At 37.6% G+C, this 23149-nt stretch overlaps 1 protein-coding gene across 1 annotated transcript; it reads right to left on the bottom strand.

The window, feature by feature from the left end:
- Positions 1-17053: 17053 nt before the first annotated feature.
- LOC135800767 (UDP-glycosyltransferase UGT5-like) lies at positions 17054-21039 on the bottom strand. Its single transcript, XM_065314085.1, has 4 exons — positions 20950-21039; positions 18443-18665; positions 17851-18386; positions 17054-17065 (listed from the first exon to the last, which is right to left on the bottom strand). Exons 1-4 carry the CDS (start codon positions 21037-21039, stop codon positions 17054-17056), a joined length of 861 nt encoding a protein of 286 aa, XP_065170157.1.
- Between the last annotated feature and the right edge of the window lie 2110 nt (positions 21040-23149).

Here is a 23149-nt window from a genome sequence, read left to right as displayed (position 1 = left end):
CGGTTCGGTTGAATTTATTTAACTTGATGCTTATCTTACGAAATTGCCCATTCGGTTAATAAATGACGCGAGGTCGAGGCCGGCTGGCGCGGTCTTTAACACCGACTGCCATCTAATCTACGATCGGAAATCGCTGCGCCATTTGAATTTCTCAAAACACCCTTCGCCTTTCGCGTATGCTTTTAGTTGGCGCCGAAAACGAATGGTGTAACTTCCGCTCGCCTTAAGTAGTGTTCTAATTGAAATTGCACTTTTAGTTTTAATTTATTTTAAGACTGTTACCACCGTTGTTTGTTTTCCCCTGTGCACTTTGCACGCCTAGGCCCAACAAAACGAAAATGAAAGTTTTTGACTTTAACCGGTTGCTGACTTATCAAAAAATTTCATTAAATCGAAAAATAAACAAAAATTGCCAATCTTATTTTTAGAAAGTACCTCGCGATTTTTTCAATGCAAACTCAAAGATTTCTACGAGTTCGTCAACTTACTTTCACGCCTGGAAACCGCTTTTGTTCCCCGTCGCTCATACTGCACAATACAAAATATATCGATATTGTTAAGTATGCATACTTTTCTTCAGTTACACACTGTAAATTTTCATGTAAAATTTTATGCGTTTCGCCTGATGTGTGCAAGTAAATAAAAAGTCGGCCGCCAGTGTGGAAAAACTCGACTGCATGTTTCCCTTTGTGTCCACATGACAAACTAAAGTGAGAAAACGACTTATCAAAAACTGGTACATGTGCTTCAACGCATATATTCTTGCCATTAAAAGTTTGTATAACTAAAAAAATATTTTAACAAAAAATATACAAACTTTAGTTTTACCAAGTATAAATATTGGGATTGGTAAGCTTAAGGACGTGAGTGCAAATATAATGTTTGACGATTAAACCTTCAAACTTTAACGATATTACTGAATTGTAAAACTTGTACTTCATCAAAAGCGTCACAATAACACTTCCAAGATGCGTGTTGGGAAGATTTTTGATTTTATCTGACTTTTGATGTAAACAAATACGCATCCAAAGCGTACCACTAAAAAGAAAGCCGCCAAAAAAAGTTTGCAAATACACCGGCCGACGAAATTGCAGGCGTTCTGATGTCTAGCCGCACTTTAATTCATGCGCTGCTGTATCGGGCGGCCGAACGTATAATATTTTCGACTTTATCTCCGCGATGCGTCCATACTTTCTCACTTTTCCGGTTTCTACGCGGGCTGCGTCTACGTTCTTTTGCCGTCATTATTATGCGCCCTACTTTGGTATCAACTTTCCGCATCTAACCTTCTGCCTCGCACTTGCCAGTGTGTTTCCTCACCGAAGCATTTCATGTTTTACATCCTAGCGTCGACGGCGCAACGAACGAGGTGTCGGGTTTGATTTACTTTTGTGCCGAAATAGTGATAAGCGCATTTTTCCTCCTGGAAATATAAATCCATACATGCTCATATTTTCGTAAAACGAATTTTAATTTTAAAATTAACCAGACTCCTTGTAATAGAAATTATTCCGATATAGATACGATTGCAATCAGTGCATAAAATGCGTATTAAAATCTTCGTCATAAATTAATTGCGATTGCGGTGTTTATTAGTCAAAAGTAATGGGCTATGCGAATAATTATTAACATGTTGGTTTTGTCGTTTGTTCGTTTTAATTATAATAATTTCGCCTGCAGCCGAATAAACGAATTTGAGGCTGTACTCTTGCTCTTTGTTACCGACAAATTAATTAATTTCAATGATGTTATAAAACATTTACAAAGCGTAAGCATTACCTACCATTTAATTTAATGCACGTCGTTTCTTGATATTTTAATAAGTTTGCATTTTAATACCCAAGCTAAACCAAATATTTGTGACTCCATTAAAAGTATATTTCCAATTAATTACCCTTTTAACTCATTTCTGGCTATAAAATAAATATTTAAAATTTAGCAATTATTGAAATACGACATAAATTCAATATACAAACTTTTAAAGTTTTCTATGTAGATTTTATTTCTAGTTATGTTAGCGCTCTTCAAACGAAAATATAATGAACATAATGACTACTTTTGGAAATTAAAACTGTCAAGTATAATACTTGAAATTAATAAGATTTATAATGAATAACATCCCTTTGTAGCAAATTTAGAAATTAGCATTTATAAACATTTATATTTTAATTTGTAATTTTCTGGTTTTACCTTTTAAAGTATGTTTCGACGGTTTTCTGTGACTTAAAAGTGTGGTACTTTAAACATGGATTTTACCTTGTGGCCGTGAATAATGTACTTTAGTCACGGGGTTTTGAAATGCGGAGGTAAGTAATTTCTGCAATAATTATGTAATGAATTAGGTATTTTTTGTTGTGCAAAAATCTACATTTTACTTTGAATTGCTTGTGTTGTCAAATAAAATGCAGTAAATCTAGGAGGCTCATATTGATCGTAATCGGTGAAAATAAAATTCAATTTAACCTCAAATTTATTCCAGTTGTTTGTGACTGGTACCACTCTTTCATACATGATTTCCCACGATCTCATGCTGACTCCATCCATATTAGGTTAAAGTTATTTGCCTCTTCTTCGTATTGTTAACAAATCTCTTTGAATACGGACCTAAAAATAACTCTTTATCTGATGCGTGCGTTTATTTAATTAATTAGAAAATAATAAAATTTTCCAGGAAAACATTCCCAAATTATAACTTTGTTTTCACTAAAAATTGATAATACTGCTAAATAGTTTGTTGCGTGAACTTTTACTATGTTAAACAAATATATCTAATTACGTCTTCACAAACTAGCAGCACAAAGGGAAACTTTAAAATTTACATAAAGCTAGTAAAATCCAAACTTTAACTACATCCCATTAAATGAAACTTCATAAAAATATTATAACTAAAAACAACTACTCATCTAAATTATATAATTATGATTAAATATATACTTCAAATACCTGGTATAATAGTTTCAAACTATTTTTGATTATTTGTTAGACATTTTTTGTAATTTTCAAATTTCGCATCAAATACCTGTTATGCAAAAACAAGTATCGCCCAGTGTAGCAATTTGTGTGCTGATGTTATTAAATTTGCATAGCTGCAAGCGGGTCAAGTAGTTTCGCCTCGTTTAGCCTAGCACTCCAGTGTCTAGTTTCTTTCGCACTTTACACTGATGTCGAGGATCAGTTTGTAGACATTCGACTAGACCTTTCGCCTTCTTCAGCGGCTGGCAGAAGAAGTGGCCTGAGTGCCGTCATCAGACATTGTTGTATGTGTAGAGTTTGGCGCTGTATTACACCCGAAAGCGACTCCAACCGAAAAGTAATCACTGTACATGTTTTCGCACGACATATCGGTGGTTCTTAGGGTTTGTGATTCATTAAACAGCCATTGTAATTACTTCTTCTTATGTTAGCCTTTTGTGTGAATATACAGTGTGTGTTTAGAAAATGAATACAAAGTTTTATTTCCTCATGATTTATTTTATTTAGTTTTTGCTGAACACTCTGTGTATGAGATTTTATTAATACAGTATAATAGTATTGAAGTACTCGGTGTGTTTTAGGGATAGATTTTATTGTAACTGGAATAGTAGAATTCTGTTGCTAATTGTGGTAATGATGATTAACGATCATCCTGTAGGATTAAAGCCTGGCTATGTACTTTATTGCGGCTAAAGCAGAAATAGTCATTCAGTATCGTAACAAAATCACCAAGCCAATGTAGGTAAATGACCAATTGTCATTCCGCGTGGTGCTTTGACCTTCGGAATTTCGACTTTGAGTTCTAAATCTGTTTTGTGGATTTCCCATACCTCGGGGTTTACTGGAATTCTAAACCCTATCCGGATTAACATCATTATTACGCAAAAGCGGCAAATTTATTTTAGTTTCACCTTCATAAATATCACATGTTATCAAACAAAATCAACATTTACATTCATTTAGTTTGTAGTTTGTCTCAGTAGGTTTTATGTTGATGGCAAATATCTCCTGAAGCTACAATATTCCAGTGCTAGCTAGCAGCGCCAGGGAATGCCGAGGCAGATGCTAAGCCTAGTAATGAACAAGACATGTGATACAAGACATTTCCCAGTTTCGTGGGACATGATAGACAAGTACGTGCTGGGAATCAATAGCAGCAAAACGCGATTCCGAGAGAATCTCAAGTCGCCTGCTTCTTTCCTCTTTCTAAATACTTAATGCTGTAGGAGTCGTGAGGAAACTTCAAGCAGGCCCCGGAGGGCTAAATTCTACAATCGTACAACACCTCTTACCAATCCGAATTCCAAAAAGTCACTGAAAAGATAAATTTATTACTGAAATAAACGTGGCTTGAAAAAATAAAAAGCAAAACATTTTAAGTTTGTAAATTACCCTATAGTCATATACGAATCTTGGACCATGTTTCGTCATTGGATGCGCCGTAATACATCATCATCATTAGCAGCAAGAAAATTGATAAGCAACTGGAACATAGAACATCAAGGCACAGATATTTCAAGCATTTCAGATTACAGGATAATTTGAATGTACAAAGTATGATCATTTTAAGTCTCCCTGGTAATGACTGACTAGGATATCTGGTGGAAATCCTCATTATAACTTCTTTTCTCAGCTCTTAAAATTTAATATTCCGAACGTGAAACGCAGAGAAATTCTATTTATAAACTCAGCAATCTTATATTGCACAAAGTTAAAATTCCCCATTGATAAACACGCGTATTACGCACACTAAACGCGATAAGCTTTGGATAAATCTATTATCATCTCTAATATTAATTAGGTCACGCCTCGGCATACACTTGTCGAATGAATGGAAACTTTGCCGAACAACAATGCGAACCTCGTATTTACATGTACCTGCATTTTCCAACGCCGAGCGCCCAACTCCAACAACATTTTGTTCTACTTGACAAGCAAACATGGTAAATGGGGAAATTTGCTTCAATGCGATTCGGCTTTTGAACATGATAACGCTGAAAAATACCAATCAATACTACATTCAAAAGGAAGTAACTGAAATGAAAAGACATTAAATGAAGCTTCTTTATTGAACATTAAGTGGCGGCCGGAATAATCAGCAATGAATTCAAAATCAGTTCGAGTGATTGATCGTTTCAGCATTTTTTACTGTCTGACTTGTTTTGTTAGAGTATTGCAAAATGCGCAGATAATACATGTTTCAAGATTTACGTAAAATATCCGTACTGCAGCAGCAGGTAAGCGTGTAGAATAGTTGGTGGTAGTGGCAGCGCTGCCGAAGCGCATTGTTTCCCCGACGCAAGTAAACATTCGCTGTAAACCTACGTTATTTGTTTCCGAGCCGAAACGGCACAGTATGCGCAAAACGCTGAACTTTGCGTGATGCGAGCAGAAAATCGTGCCAATAAACAATTTCCCCCCTGATGTTGAATCTAAACAAATTGAACAAATGTCGGAAATATTTCCAATCGACTAAGATACAAATAAAACCTTATAGTTCCATTTTTGTTTCCCAAGTTATTTAATATGGAACTTCATGTTCATAAGTTGTGCAACTGAGAATGCTTGTCAAATGCTAGATCGAGAAAGGCATTAGGAACGCAGTATAAATTTTTATAGCACCATTTCGCACACCCTTTGGCGCAATATCCTGAATAATATCAACAACCGACGATTACGATTTTTCCTGCGCGGCAAATAAACGCAGCGCACGCGTGCTGATTGAGTGATGTTAGTTTTGCGATGTGTCGCATTTATCGCTGTTGTGAAAGCGTGCATCCTGACGTGCTTCCAAGCACTTGCTCTTATACCCTCGTTGCGGACGAGATGCATCGTGCGCCAGCAGGACGTCGTGCATGGACATCAAAACAAGCGACACGAGGCCGAAATAGGATATGGGCACATTTGGGAATCTTAGGTTGTGTAGGGGCCGAACTATTTCTGATTCCAATACGAATGAAAATACCGGGACGATAAAACCCCTAACATTGGCCAGTTCTTTCTGATTTACGTTTAGGTTGAACTATTTTCAAAATCCATGTTTTGATTGTACCTTGTTCGCTTTGAAACAGTCAGTGCTGATAATAACTTGAGTAAATGCAAGCGCGGGGTCTATTACCATAGGACCCGAACGCGCACTATTGGTGAATGAGCTCGTAAAATTTCATACATAACGACGCATGTGCACCCTGCTCTGTTGGATGATGGTGGTGGTGAAAGTGGTGGCGGGTGACGTTGCTTGCCGAATAACGCAATTCGGCTGGGATAAGCGTCTATCTCGCGCATCGATAAAGCAAATAAACGCTCGATTTGACGAGGTACGCCCTCGCATGCAAGTGAACCATGCACACGAGCATCCTAGCTAGTTATATGCTGATGTTTATGGGGTTGGTGATTGGTTTAATGTCGCGTGTGTGTGCTAGACATTCTAGCTATGCTTTCGTATTCATCTGCTATAGTTTATTGATGTTGAGTAATAGGTACAAATATAAAAGTATTTACTTAGTGGTTTGAGGTAATTTGAAAACTGTGTAAAATATATTTTTGATTTAAAGTTTTAAATTGGATTACTGGCCCATCCTTTAACAATTGAAACAATAATTCTGTCAATAAACATCATATGCACCTCGAGAGAGCAGCTCTATGACGTTATAGTCGTAATGAAACTCATGCAGGCCGTTGGTTGTACTCTGATACTCACAATCTAGCGTATCGTTGATATACTTCGCAATTTTGAACAGTTTTGTGCCGCCCGATAAACGCGTTTCTGGAAGCGGATGAATAATGCGCGAACGCGTGCTTTAAACCCTGCTCACCCGCCATCGCTATTTTCGCATGCAAATAACACTGCACACACGCCCTTTAACCGTGCGGGACCCCTATAAACGCAAGGGGTGCCAAACTAAATTATACACTTGTTTCGAGAGTGTAGAAGAAAACAATACATTGTCGAAATTTCTGCCTGGCTTTATTCTCGGCGCACCAATCGCGCCTGGATTCGCGTAATGAGCCCAACCGTCTCTATCACCGGCGGTACCAACAATGCTACGGCGTTTTGCGCTAAAATCAACATCTATTTAAAATCGGTATCAATCAATTATAAGGTGCCTAGCTTTAACCCTGGCTCTCGCTCGCGAATATCTAAAATAATGAAGCTACTTCCGTACGCGTCTGTAGTCAAGCAGAAGAAAGCAACAATGAAGTAGAAATGGCGGGAAGTTTTGTACCTTGTTGAAAAGTATAGTCTGGCGGAAGTATAGTGTACAGTCTCCATAGTGTAAGTCAATTGATTGATGTTGACGTAGCTGTCGGTAATACAGTGCGGATAAATACAGTGTGATGGGTACTCATAGTACTTAGGTTCTGAGCTTCATTGCTGGAATGTTATGATGGCGTTAAAGTAGTCAAATAGCCAGATGCAGAGGTATTATTGGCAAACAATTTCTAATTCTATTACAAAAATAATTTTTTTATAAAATAAAAAGTATGCTTCCATGCAAACTAACGCAATTTTACCAACAGGTGCGCAAATTTTCATGATGATTTGTTAAGTGTTCTTGCGGCGTACGTTTCACTGACTTTGCATTTATATTATTAGTGATTTAAATTAATGGATTGAAACTATTTTATAATTCCTTGCCAGGGAAATGGTTTCCTTTGGCAGGAGTGAGGAAAAGCTGGATCTGAAGTATGTTGAGGTTCTAATGCAAAATTGGTTTTGCTGCGGCGGCGTTGCACGTGTGTGCTTTGCAACGGCAAACCGATAAATGCACTGTCGTGCCACCGCATTTCGGGGTGCATTTAGTTTCGGAGCAGTTGCTGCGGCGCGAACGTGTGTATGAGGTTCCCGCGTGTGTACGCACGATGGTGTACCCCCTGGAACTTCAGCGGCTGTGAATGTGATCGTAGGTTTGTGGGTATGTAAAGTGAGCTGAACGCGGGTTTCGTGCATTCCGGTAATCGCGGGCGAGCGAAGATGGCGGCGAGGCTGGGAATGCTTAATGCCGTGGGCACGGAAAACGCTAAGGAACTGTACACCGCTCCATGATACGACGGATTTTTATGTTGGGCGATAACTTATGGGAGCTGTTCTCTGCTAGCAACTGGGAAAGCCTTCACGTAGATGTATGCAGAATATACACAATGTGTTCACCATAACCTCACTTTATCAGATATTATTCACCACAACTAAATTCATTATAAATCTACTAAAAATCAAATTTTAATCATTTTAATAAATCCTAAGGACAAACTTTTTAGTTATTTTGTAATATTTTACTAAATTTGTTTGATTTAATCTGTACTGGAACACATGGTATATAAAATGTAAGCTTTCCAGTCATGGCAAACTTACGGAAAAGTTCTACAAAATATAAAGTGATAATGGAATGACATCGTCTACCTAAATGACACCGTATCAGGTCGACGTATTTTCAAAAAAACTATTTCTGCTACTCACACTCGCCTTTGAGGAATATGGCTGGTTGCAGAACCCTAGGTAAGCACACCCTCATACATAAGCGTTTCACTCTTATTCCGTAGCTGAGTTATACTTTACTTTAGCCTCTAAATCTTCGCCTAGGTATTACCTTCAAAAATGCAAAATGTGAACTGACTTTTAAATGAATTCGCTTTAATTTATATTTTTCAGTGCAACATTGCGCTGAAAAATAAAATCAAGGATACAAAATTAAATCTATTAAATTACCTGCGAGAAATAAAAATTTATCACAAATATAATTACATTTTAATAGCAAATATTATGCCGTGCAAACACTCATAATTAGGAGTTGTTAAGAATAAATTACCGTCACGAGAGCTAAGTTAATAACTACACTTTCGTTCCTCGCTGACACCAAATATATGTAAATGATGAAAAATATATTGATTTTAGTTTTAGTTTGTGCCAAGTTTTCAATTAGGACTGCAAAAAACAGGTTTAAAATGAAACCAGTCTGTCAAAAGTTGTATCTTTTGTCGTGAGTTACTTATAATTCTAATCAAAATTACTTAAATATTATTATTTTAAATTTAAAAGGTGTGGTGGATATGTGGCAGCATCAAAAGATGAATGCTTGTTCAACAACCTCTCTCCAAGGTGCTATTCTCCCGACCTAAACAGCAGCAATTCGTCTATGATATAATGGATATGACAAAAGGCAAAGATGACGGTTCCAAATGCTCGCAGCAAGTTAAGTGCTGCAGATTGACGCTCGCGGGTCATGGAGATAATGTGTTAGATGACTGGAACAATTCGTAAAATGTCCGGTGGCAAATTCATGCCGTGCTCCCCATTCCTGACCAAAATCACAGCTGGTAAAGCAATGATACGACTCAGGAATGCTCAATGCAATTTGTCACGATTGTTAAAAAAGAAATAGATGAGAAAAATGTTTAAGAGCTACATGCAGTGGATCAGGCCCTGGAAGACAAATGTGTCAAGAAGGCATTAAATTGTTGATGATTTGTATAAATACAATGTTTCTTTTAAATACATGCACTAAATATAGCCAATCTTGATTGCACGCTATAAGTGCTTCAAAAGATGTTTATTTTAAAATATTATTCCCTTCATTGAGTGATAATCTGACCGTGTGAGATCAACTGGCCCTAAGATAGCTTCTGTGAAGCGTGTAATTTTGTGTTGCATTGAATCTGTTGAATTAAATTCCTCGTCTTGGAAATCGATTAACGAAATTTCCCCAGAATTGCCAGTTTGATTGGAGTGCGAAAAGCGCATCGGCAAATTATACCTATACTGCTCCAAAGTGTCTATGCGGTTCCTGGTTCTCTTACGCGTGCCCTGCTTGTTGACGTTGCGTGCAAAAGCGAAACCAACGAAGGACTCAATTAGCCGAAGGCGGACGGGCCCAGTTGGCAAGCCATACTTGAGTATATCTTTGTCCAAAGCATACCGAAGCATATAGTGAAAGCGAACTGTAAACTGAGTGAAACCTACAGAAGAGAATGGTCGCAGCGTGCTTGGTGGCTGTTTGCAATTACCAAAGCGTTAATGGCGCCGTATGTCCCATTCCATACGGTTTCTACTGATGCGACCAGGCGTGGTGCGGGCAAACAGTTTAATCCAAGCATCTACTCGTAGTCAACCCCCTGGATCTATCTATATTATTTCCCCAGAATTTCTGCCTCTTCAGCTACATTCTCCACTTTATACTTTAAAAATACTTCAATTTCACGCTTGATGATACTTATTGTAATGCGGTTCGTAAATATAAAAAGAGAAAGAATCCCCAAATCAAATTCAAATAATTTCCGTGATCAAAACCTGCGAGCGTGTTATCAGCTCTTACGATTGGCAATTCACCGTTCTTGCGTTCTTTTTGGCGGCCATATTTTACTACGTCTCTGTTGTCATTGATACTCTGATTTTGCTCATGTAAAACAGGAAGTCATAAAACGCAAGAAAGTAAGCAGGCTTCAACAAAGCGGCATTATGGTGACTGGGTACATTTAATACAATTAATAAAGTTCTTTTGAAATTTTTTAAAATTTTGCTGAAAAATTTTATTAGAGTTTGTAGATGGATTAGAAGTTATGTTACATTTTCTCATAATAACTTTCACAAGTGAAGTAAACTAGAAGTTGTTCTACTTTTGTTGCGAGAGTTTCAAGCTTTTCAATATTCTCTACAAGTCAAAGTAAGCAAGACTTCTTACAATAATGGCGTTCGATGAAACTTTTTCTGAATAAATTTGGAACTTACTTCCACACCTTTTTCTTTTAGGTGCAGGTATACGTAGGTATACCTTTTCTCTGAGTTAATTAAATATATTAAATATAAGATATAAGATGATATTTACTACTCATACTATTTACTATTCCAAAGGGTTAAGCGGTGTTGCCGGCTCCTTCTATTTTAAATGAGGAGTTGTGTCTGCAATAGAAGGTTTTTCAGTAGGAGGTGGTGATGGCTGTGGTTGACTCTGTAGAAGAAGAAGAAGATGGGTCTTCTTGGTGCAGTAGAAGGAATAGTAGTAGAGCAGTAGGCGTTTCTGTTGAAGGTGTACTTTCTGTAGCAGGTGTTGGCGTTGATTCAGCTCGTAGGTGCGGCGGTAGAAGTTGTAGTTAGCAGATATTGTAGTCTCGGTTGTAGGACTTTTAGCTGTAGATTCCGGTGATGTTGGTACCGCAGTTGTTGACACCGTAGTTACAGGTTGTAGCTTTGCTGCCGTTATGTCTCTCAGTTGTAGTAGGCGCGATTATAAATAAATACCATTAATATTATAAGAGTAATAACAACATTCCTGGATAGGTGATAAAGTAAGATTAGGATAATAATTTTTAATATTGCAGTATTGCTGTGAAATTATTAGGAATTACTTGGTAATTTTTGGTTCATTATAATAATGAACAAAATCCCAAACTAACAGAGACAAGGAAAAACAACAAAATGGCCCAACTCCATGGCTTCTCTCGGCCTGACCATGTTGAACAACATCTTCTATAACTAAAATTGAATTAATTTCTACTTAAAAAATTTATTAATTTAAAATTTGATAAGACTTAATGTGATAAATTGTCCTGGTCATCAATAGCACATAGGTAATATCCGGCATTGTACAACTTAGAGTTTTTTCTCACAAAGGAAAAATATTAACGTAAAAACCTGTTTGCTGATCCACAAGTTAAAGGCAACTGCTAATAATGTGTGATTATATTGATAAGCACTAAATCAATATATTTATCTATTGATGCTTATTGACTAGCCCTATAGATAACAAAATTTCTGTTTAATTTTAAACTTTGTTTTACTTATTTGACAGCAATATAAATACGATTTTGTGGGATGTAAATAAATGTAACCCCAAGGCAAATGTTGTACAAAACGCCTACAGCGTAAGCGACGTACGTCTTAATTATTTACGAAGTCGGATTTATCGCCGCGCATTAAATCCACTTACGCTCGTACAGGCGGCAAAACGTGCACTGTTCTCCTCGAATTGGCAGTTTGACCAGGAAAAATTTATGTCGGCTAGTTTATTCTGGCTCCTCAGCGCCCAAAGCGTCGCTGTGATTCACTCTAAGTGCACTACAGCAATCTTATAGTTAATGTGTGTTTTTCTCTTTTTCCCCTGATGTTCATTGTTGTTAGTTTTGTTATATATGTCAGTAAATCATGCCGCTGTATTGTGCTTGTAGTGCTTTTATCTGACAGGGCAGTTATTTCATTGATACTGTTTTCTTCGTGATCTATTAGTGACTAGTATTTTCCTCATAATTCTATTATTTTTAATTTTTATAAATCTCTATAAAATAAAGTACTTCTGTGGGAGCGGAAAGGTTGTGGATATTCTCCTTGAGTTGCATATGTGTGCCTCTGAATTACGCTTTTGTGAGTGTGAGAGCGTGTGGAGTTCGCTTTATGCTGTTCTAGATCCGTGCTCGTAAGTGGGTTTCTGCGGGACGGAATACAATGCCGACTGGCGTCGACTGGCGCCGCCGCCGAGCCACCGGGTCCTCCTTAATGACGTCATTCGGAGCATGGAAAGGGCGAATGAGATGACTTCGAAAACGTCCTACATCCTTATATACCTACTTCTACCCGCTGTCATGTTATTCCCCACGCTCAACATACCTAGCTATTCTCTGATATGTTGAGGAGAAATATCATGTTCAACAAATTAAAAAAATATAAATAAAATATCAAATTAACTACAAAATATGTAAATGAATACTATTCATTTCACATGTTGAAATAGAATCCGAGCTCTTTTGCTTGGCCTTTTTTATTGTAAAATTTGCATCCGAGCTGCTGTGCGCGGGCTGCGTACGTTATCGCAGCAATCGTGTAATGAAGTTAGGCGGCAGTGGTTTAAGGCAAACTTCTTAGCCGCCCTCACGAAGTGGTAAGCACGCAAAGACGTTACCGACCGCGCTTTCCAATGTAAAAACTCGTCGCGTTCCGTCTGAAATTGAAATGTAAATATGGTTATACTCGCGCCACCGCCGCTGAGCATTGCTATCCTTGAATAATAAAGTGTTTCTTGCCGTCGATGACAATGAGCATGACGATGATGATGACACTCAATAAAATATTTTTTTCTTCACCAAAACAAATTTCTGAAATGCAAAATACTTAGAACGAGGAATAAAATCAAAAGCGAATAAGCTGGCGATTTCTTCTGAAAATATTACCTAGGTGAAATCAAGTATAGTCTGATTCCTGTTTTGTCAGAAATTAAGTAAATGTGTTGACATTTACTACTATCTAATAAATATTAATTCACTTTACCATACTAATTTCATATATTTATATAAACTAGTGCACATTATTTCATGTATGTGTACTGAAACTTTTTTCGAATCGTCCGTTTTACTTTCGGCAAGTTTTATTTTCTCATTTGTGTTTGTATGCGTGCGCGCTGTGCTTCCTTACCGTTTGTTCGAATGGTATCGCCCTGCCCGTCCGTCCGTCCACCAGTCCATCGCCGTCCACGCCAAACGTCCGTCCGGTAGCCAATATCTCGTGTATTATTGTATAATTTGTGGCTATTTTGCTTGCCAATCGGTCTTGTTTTTGGCGTGTCTTGTTGCTGTGCTGGCAGCAAGATCGAAAGTGGCCAAAGCGCGATTTCGTTTTTACCCCTTTAGAGAAGAATACCGACGCTAACGAACCAAAAGACTACATATTGATATGCATAATACCGTGATACAATGCAATCTTATATTCAGCATCCTTTCCCTGAAACCTTTCCCCCACCAGGCTCGCTGCTATGCAACACCCGCCACGCCATGGCGACCCCGAAAAGCAGCACTGCCTCCGGCGACGTTAGCGCCGCCCACTGTATTACATCGAACGGAAGTACGCAGGAGCACAACAAGAGGGAAACAATTGCCAAGTGCTAAATCTGCTAATGCTGGATGATCTTGTTAACGATTTCTTTTGTCTGCTTTATCAGTCCGTTGCAAAGCGTGTTTGGCTTCCCAAAATTGCTTTTCGGTGCGGCAAGCAAGCGCTTGATATACCTCGGTACGCGCTAAATATTATCACTACATGATGAATTTGATTGCGATTAGTCTTCCTCACGCACGCATCTTTTCATGAAAATGATAATTCTGGCTTTGGCAACATCAATCCTGTTTGTATATCCATCGCGTGCGCCTTTCGAGTCCCTATTTCAAGCGAGGATCGTGGAATCGCACCGAGCAGAGTGCGTGAATTTTATTAGATCTGGCTAGCGTTTAATTCCGTGAATACGTCCCATCGCAGACATCTATATGGCGTGCGGGCTCTGCGCGCACTCTCCACTTCGCCGTTTCTTGACGAGATGCAGGATGTGCCCAACGAGGTACCAAGAAACGAATGGCGCTTATGCTTCGGTATCGTGCAAATCTTGCACTCTAAGCGGCGCCCCGGTGCACCCTCGCCGAGTTTAGAAGAGCCCCCAAAGATCCTTCTGATCGAGCACCGCAATGTGTTCACGAACGTGGTGGATTATTCTCGAATGTGCTCAAGCGTGGTTCCTATCTAATACGGGCGAACGTGCTATCGAATGCCGAATTTTGAATTCGGAAATTCAGCTTCGGTATAAATGCCGCGTGGTTGGTTTTCACCAAATGCAAATCGTATTTTATTTTGGCAATTTAATATATTTCTTAATCCTTTTGCCGCTTAAAGCTGTCACCTTCAATAGAGATGTACGTTTTTAACGAACGTTTCTGTGTTGCTCCTTCATCACCTCGTTCAACAGTTTCTCAATACTTTCAGCTTCATATACACAATCTCTGCGTTAGTATCGAACCTTGTGTGCTTGCTCGGGAGGCGAAAGCTGCCACGTACGACGTAAAAAAATGCGCGTGAAATTTTAATAACGTAAATGATTTATGCGCCAATGTGCTGGCACACGGCAATATTGGTAAGTCGACGACACTTTCTTTACCGCCGCCGATTTTCCGTTAAGCGTTTGCGGCGTTTTCCAACCTCTAAATTATTGTTCCGCTTTTCATCAACTTCTAGTACAAAAAATCGCAATTTTTTGACATAATCCTTTTACTTAATTTTTGATTAAATTTGACAAATATAAACAGTAAAAAATATACTCATATTAATTTTGGTAATAGTAATTCTGGTTCGCCGTTTGTGCCGTAGCGGATTTTACTCCCAATAGAACTCCGAAAAGGGAATAACGGGAGGCCTACCTAATTTCTGTCGCCGCTCGCGGATTCCTTTATTACCCCCGGCTGTACGCAGTCCTCTCGCAAGCAGCTACACAAGCGGCACGCTCCAGGCCCCAAAATACCGACTTACATTAATTCGGGCACAAAGCGGCGAAAATGGTGCGCAAAATAACGCGCCGGAAGAAGCAATGGGAGATCTTCTATTAATGTAAATGTGCCCTATGTTCCACACGCAATCGTGCCTCTATCTCCAAAGGAATAAATCCTAAGAAGCACCTGCTGTTCTAAATAACGCTTGATAAATAATTCTACTCTTGCCTTTTCTCTATGTAGGTGAACGAGGTAAACCAAGATATTAATATGATTAGATTTACATATATTGCACCAATCAATCAGCGAGGACGTACCTTGGTGCCGTAACGGCCACCGGGTGCGCCGCCGGGTGAAGAGGATACTTTTCAGGCAGCGCTGAAATTACCCCGCTCTGGCTTATACCGTTTGTTTAGAGTAAACTGAAATTGCCAGCATTTCAAAATTTGGGAAAGTCGGAATTCACTAGAAGCCATATGAATTTAATTTACAACCAAAAGCTTCCTGCCACTGAAAACATGTTTTCTCTTTGAATCAGGCCCTAAAACCCTTGGATAAAACCATAAATATTGATTTTATCATATCAAGCCTAAGGTTAACAACCCAGGGTTAGCTCTACATTTACAAAATATCAAGTATACAACAACTGTAAATACAGTTTAATAACATCACTCTTGGTTTTGACTACATTGTTATTACACTCACATTATCTTTTCTGATACCTTGATAACGTACTTTTATCATCAAAAAAGGATGAATCCCAGCAAAACTACGATTACCAAAGCAAGAGCCGCCACATCCAATAATAATACTGATAGGAAAGGAATAAAGTTATCCCTTCTAGATGCTGAGCGCCTTGTGCCTAAGGACATACCTTCCAAATCCACCGTTGTGCCTAGTTCCATGGCTTCATCGGCTCATCCTGCACTATGCCAGCATAATGCTTTGCGCAAGTTGGTGGTAAGATTTAGATTAGTGATAACCCGCTTGATGGCGGTCTTGAAGTTCGCCACATTGAGGTTATAACGGTCCAGAATCTTCAGGGCTTTTCCAGTCCCTCTGTTTTAATTTTCAGCGTTTGCAATTGATCGCCGAAGAATGGTATTACAACGGCTGACGTGGGGAGTAGAAGGCTTCCTCCAATGATTGAATTCCGCTCTTTGGTTATAAAAACATTTTATGTTTTGTGTCCTTTTGAAAACAAATACTCAGGATACAATTTCTGCTCAGCAATTTAGAGTATACCAATACTTAATATGTTCCTGTTGAGGGTGCCTACTTTGATCAAATTTGACGTTAGACAGCTCTGGTAGAGTCACTCATATTTATATAATACCTTTAAGGCACTTTGAGACAGTGTTTGATAAAGACCTTCAGTTCCTCAGATAATTCCATTACTTTACATTGGTGCCTAGACTGAAGTAAATGATACCTTCAAGTAATTATCCAGCCAATTCAACCCCAGAAAGAAAGTAGCCACTGTAAGCTTCCTTTAAAGATTAAGTGTTTTTTTAATACTTTGGCAAAAGCATTGGCGGTTTCATATGTAAACCCAGCTACGAAATAGCGACGTAAGTGGTATCTGACCGGAAAATGAAAACTGATTGGTATTAAATGTCAGCATATCAGTACTTTCAAAACTCCATCACATCTCTGTGTAGCTTGATTAAAACGAATCCCTAGCCACTGTATCCATGGTCTTGATCAAAGGCTTGTAATAGACGATGAGTTCAAATATTTCCTTAACCAATTGCCATGATTCTCTCAAGAAATGACAAGTTATCGGTTTTGCGAAGCTGTGTTGATATGCTCACAGAATGCACAGCATTACCTAGCAATTCTATGTGCGGAGTTAGCCATAATTCTAAAACAAATAACACCCAATCACAGGACAATTATACTTTTCTAAATGCGAAGAATGGCGAGTGCTATGTCTGACTATCAACAGGTCGTGCCGCGACTTGTCATGGATCAGCCTCTTGAACTTGCGTAGACCTACTTGGTTTCATTCATCATCTCCAAAACCCCTTCCGCCCAATCAGTTTTGAACATCAAATCCACAAAGGTGCCAGTTTATCAGCATATCCAAGGCTTTTAATGAGTAAGTGGTCATGGGTGCTACTCTCCTTCGAAATCAGTTTTCGTTGGTTGGCCAGAGGTGATGACCACGACTGTCAGACTGCGGATAAAGCCAACCTGCGCCAGGTAACGGTTGGAAGAACATTTGATAGCTGTAGGGAAGGATTTCCTATAATGCAGAGTACCGCGCGGAGTGGAATATATTTTGTATAATTGTGAATAATTAAGCCACATACACACTAATATTTTATCTATTTTGATATATTTATTGATGAGAACGATTAGATTGTAATTTTAAAGATTGCGTTCCGTGGGTGGGACTTAAGAACTTATCGATTTTTGAACATTTCAAGATTAGATACGCGTTAGTTCACCTATATTTATTATAACACATTTTTAACATCTACATTCTATAACCTAGATGCGAACGCGCCGACTGCGTAATATTGACTGGTGGCAGCAAGCGAGCTGTTGCTACAAAGACCTTGGTGACTAAAATAGACTTGGTAAATAGATTTGACCATGAACTACGAAGCGTGACGCATGGTCATCTCTTCAACCTAGATTTACGTAACACACAAGTATAAATTGTTTATAACCGAAATAATTATTTATTGCATTTTTATTTTCTGCACTCGTGCCACAGATACATCGTTTGACACATTTTAACACATAATACACTGATAACAGTAAAAGCGATATAACCACACCCAGAAAAACAAACACATCAAGGTAATAATATTGATATATGGGAATTCGTGGTCCTTTTAAATGCTTTGTTTGTTTGTGTCTTAACACATACTCTGTCCACCATGCTGCTTTCTCTACTGCTTTCATAGGTACATCCTGAATTTGACTGGCTAATTTCTTGATTGTTTCTTTATATATTGGGTTCTTAATTACTTCCTGGATGGTTGTGTTAAATTCATCAACAGATAAAGTTTTCCAATCTAAGACCTGGCCTAGACCTTTATGTTTAACTTTATCCGCGTTAGATTTTTGATCTGCGATGAATAGTATTACTACCATTGGTACATTTTCGAATAATGCTTCTTCTAAGGACTGAAGACCTCCTTGGTTGATGAATAGTTTTATGTTCTTGTGTCCTAAACATTTAAAAAATATTAAAATTTTATATAAAACTATTTTGGGTTATATTTACGTAGTACATCTTGTTGTGGTGCCCATTTTGTAATCTTGACGTTATCAGGTTTGTTTGATAATACATCATTTTCAAATTTCCATAGAATTTTATATGGAAGTTGAGAAAATGTGGCAATTATTGTTTCTTGAAGTTTTTTGGACAATTCGTTACTCATTACATTTGTTCCCAGGCTAAAATAAATAACGCCTTCTTTGGCAGCATCCAAAAATTGTTTCAACTCCTAAAAAAATGGTTGTTTGTAAAGTAGGTTTACGATCGAGATGTTTACGTGATAACGTCTTATTGGTGATATAGTTTTGTTTTGTTACGAATTGTTGTAACACTTCACTTGCACACTTCATTTTGTTTTACTGTTAGGCTCCCCACTACAAACTTTTATCGGCCGATAAAACATTCAACGAAAACTCAACTGCACGAGAAAATCTCCCATCTGTTTGTGGAGTGAGAGAGACGGAAGATCGGTCAACCCACTCGAAACGCCAAGGACTGGCACGGAAATGAAATGGTAAAGGCTCGAGATGAGACGGGAGATCGGTTCGTCTCCTCGTTATATAACGAGGGTATACCTGCGACCGACCGCTCGTGACACAGTTTCCTGAACAGTAACCCAATAAAATGATTTTAAAGACGTAAGTATCACACGTCAAAAATTTCAAGTTAAATTTAAATTAAATTAAATTTAAAAAATGACTAAAATTACTTGGTAATGGCTTTGGTACACTAATGTGCATTCCTCCGGCATTGAAATAGTACTAGGTGTATGTGGTCTTACCGCATTGAAAACAGGATTAGCATCTACAAACAACATGTCAGTGTCTTCAAAAATATCTTGGAAGTGAAGGCATATCTTGACCAAAGTTGTCCCCTTCCTATTTGATTCAAATCAATCACCTAGAATAATATTAATCAGATAGTTGAATATAAGTTCAAACCACACAACTGCTAGTCGTTCCAAAAACGATAAATTTTTCCAGATATGGAAACATAGATGCCGGATACAAATTACACACTATGAGTTGTTTCCTATAACACTATGTGATAATGGAAGTGAATCCATTGATGATACACCAATCATGGAACAATTAAAACCGATGTTTGAATCCAAAACATTGGAGACATGTATCGCTCCAATTATCACAAATCAAAAATGCTCTGTTTTGTTATTGATGAAGCCCTTGCATAGCTGGTATATTGAAGAAAGTATAATATAGATCCAGGGAGAGGTCACGCCATTTATTCCTTAGGAGAATATCAAATACAGATGAATTCACCCACGTGTTGATAATTTGTTTCATTGAAATGTGGTGGTCCTTTTAGTGCTAAATTTCTTTTTATGTTTGATAGCTGTCATTGGTAGGGTCCGCTGTACTACCACTCAAGTCATGACCCTATCGGCGAGTTCTCCATAGAGTCTCAAAAGAATATTTGATGACTATGCTGAAGGTGATGGTATAACAAAGGAGAATTCTGCTGAATAAGCCCATTGGACAAAAGTGTATAAAATAAAATCACCAATATTATACGTGTCATAATATCGTGTTGAAAGTTTACGCTATATTGATAATAAACCGACACATTACACTCGAGAACTCATGTGATACGACTGATGCAAGCTGAACTGAACAATTTTAGGACAGTGTAGCCATGAACACATTTCCTAAAAATATCTCGCTACATGTACACAACTGCTGCAAGTTTATTAAAATGTTTATTGTAGGCGGTTTCCATCAATACATTAACACTTTTAGTTTTAGTTTTTCTTAACTTTTCTTTTTAGTTGTTTTAGTTTTGTTGCATTTCATCAAACAACAAACACCTCTGCAAATATATTAACACTAAGAATTAGTAATCCAACTAGAGTAGAAACGGTAGCACCCAGGACAAAAATAATATCTAAATAATAATATTGGATAGAATGGAATCTCTGGGACTCTTTTAAGTGCGTTGTGCCCTTTGTGTCTAAGAATCGTATCTAATCCACCAAACTGCATTTCCAGCTATGTTCGTGGTGTGTCCTGACCCGTATACTACTTGTTTGACTGTATTTCTGTAGCTTTGCCTTTCCATTACTACTTCAAAGATGGCTTCTTTGAAGTCCCTCCACATTGAGGTTGTGTCTACTAAGCAACACCCATGCCTTGCGATTTACTCTTTATCTCAGTGTTGGCTCTGATCAACAAAGAAGGGTAACACCGACAACAGGCACACATGAGAATATAATGACTCTTCGAGGATTGAAGACCCCTCCCTTGAGTAATACCAAACAATTCTAACGTTTTTGTGTCCTAATAAAAAAGTTAGTAAATACCAATGTCTAGAATCTAAAAATGTGATTTGTTTTACTTAAACATCTTGTTGTGAGCCCATTTTGTAATCATGACATTATCAGGTTTACCAGGCAGGTCATCAGTTTTCAAATTTCCATAGAACAGATATGGTACTCTGAGCTAAAGTCTCCATAATAATTTTACGTAAATTCATGGACAGCTCCATTGTTTCCTCACATTACCAATACCAAGACTGAAGTATATGGTGCCATCTTTCGTATTATCCAAAAAGTCTTCTTTTAAGTTCTGGGGCCAGAAAGTGGCCATAAGTATTATATTGGTATCCATACATAAAATTTATAATTTTTACCTTAGAAGTGGTTTTCAGCTTTCATGTGCATTCCCTCCAAAGGATTGAAATTGTAATTAGGCGTATATAATTCTACCTGACTGAACATAGTGGGTTTGTATTTACAAACAACATATCTGTCTTCACACATTCCAATTGGAGGTATATCCTTTCCGAAATATTGCCTAGCCAAATCTGTATACATTCCAAAACTTGCATACCGTATGTAATTCACTACGACACCAAACATCAAAAGCACCAATCTTCTTTGAACGAACGTAAAATCTTCTTGATATGGCATAATATAGCCGACGGATATAAAATAAAATGATCCGCATTCCCATTATCTCATGTGATACAGACATGGCATCCAATGACACTACACCAATCATAGAGCAATTAAAACGATATTGTAACTGAAAGCTGGCGTGATGGAAAAAAATGTCAATAATTAGCAGATCAAAATGTCTGGATTTGTTATGGATTAGTTCTTTGTATCAGGGTAGATTAAATTGAAATTCAGTCAATGATATACCAACTTCTTGCCCATATTTATTCTCCCATATATTTTGTAGCATTGTGGTGTTGATCATTTCCCATCCAAAAACTTTTCTTTCTTCATAGTTGGATAGAATTCCTTTTGATGCCAATTTCTTTAAAGCTCTGGGAGCACTCAATAGTTGTCATAAAATCACGACAAACGTCATGGACCTTTGGATGGCTAGTTCTTCCATAATGGTTGATAAACATTTGATGACCGTAGGATGGAATCATGACCATATGAGAATTCGTTTCGAATTGACATTTTGGTGACGAGAATCAAAGAAAACCACTAGTAATATTAATTGTGTAAAACATTGTGTAAATGAAATTGGAGTAATTTAGGTTTAATTATATAAGTGAAACCGATTTCATCTATTTGGAAATGTTTATTTTATACTTATAATCATGATAAGATATCTCTAATCGATAAAATGAACACGTGAAATTGTAACAATTACAGTGCATAGTAAAAAGGGGAATATGATTGTCATGCTCAGCAAGTTTTGATTAAAATTCATTTATTTCCTGCAATATTTCATCCACCCATGCAATTTCATTATTCGTAAGTACCTACTTAAACTTGGAAAGTAATTCAATTTACTTTTAATTTTTCTTTCTTGAACATTTCATCATACCGTAGAGTCCTTTTGAGAGTCAATTTAATCCATTACAAACAATAAAATAAGAATAATCACAAAAGACACCCGCAATAAAAAGCTAAAACATCCAAATAATAATAATTGATACGCCGGAATCTCTAGGTCCTTTCAAATGTTGTGCACCTTTGCAAATGCAATACATACCTGGTCCAATTCAAATAGCGTTCTCCAAAGGGAGTCATTGGAGGTCTTGGAATTTCTTTTGCCAATCAGTGACAGTGTTTCATAAGCAGGACTTCCAAAACATCCAAAAATGGCTTTTTGAAATCTTCCAATGTTAAGGTTATGCGTTCGGTCCACAATGCGTGCCATATACCTTAGACTTGGCTCTCAAATGCAATTTGCTTGTTGATCTCCGAAAAACGGCATTATCACTAGTGGTACATGAGAGTATAGTGCTTCTTCTAAAAGACTGAAGACCTCCTTTGAGTGATGAAGAGTTTGATGTTCTTTGTAAGTTCCTTTAAAAATAAAAAATGTTGGCTAGTTTAATTCAAAAAATTAAAGAATATTAATATTCTACTTAAAAATATCTTGTTGTGGAGCCCATTTTGTAATCATGATACGGCTGGTTTACCTGAAGGGTATCATTTTCAAATTTCCAAAGAATTTTGTAGGAATTTGTTCTAAAGTCTCTATTATAGTTTATGCACCAAGACACCCATTGCTTTACATTACTACCCAAACTGAAATAAATAGCCCTTGGGTTGCACTGTCCAAAAACTTCTTCAAATCTTCAGGTAAAGCCTTAGGTGGTTTCATATATGCATACCCAGCGATGGAAATAATAGTAATTAGGCGTGTGTGTGGTCTTTACAGGACTAAAGACTGGATTAGCATTTACAAACAACATATCTGTTCTCTCAAGAATTTCGAAATATGGTGT

This window comes from Atheta coriaria, unplaced genomic scaffold, assembly GCF_025399875.1.
Source record: "Atheta coriaria isolate IRGN ID8LTWV9N9 unplaced genomic scaffold, Caltech_Dcor_3.1 hic_scaffold_10_pilon, whole genome shotgun sequence".
NCBI lineage: Eukaryota > Metazoa > Arthropoda > Insecta > Coleoptera > Staphylinidae > Dalotia > Dalotia coriaria.
Note: the sequence above shows the minus strand (reverse complement) of the source record. Positions and strands in the feature narration are given on the sequence as shown.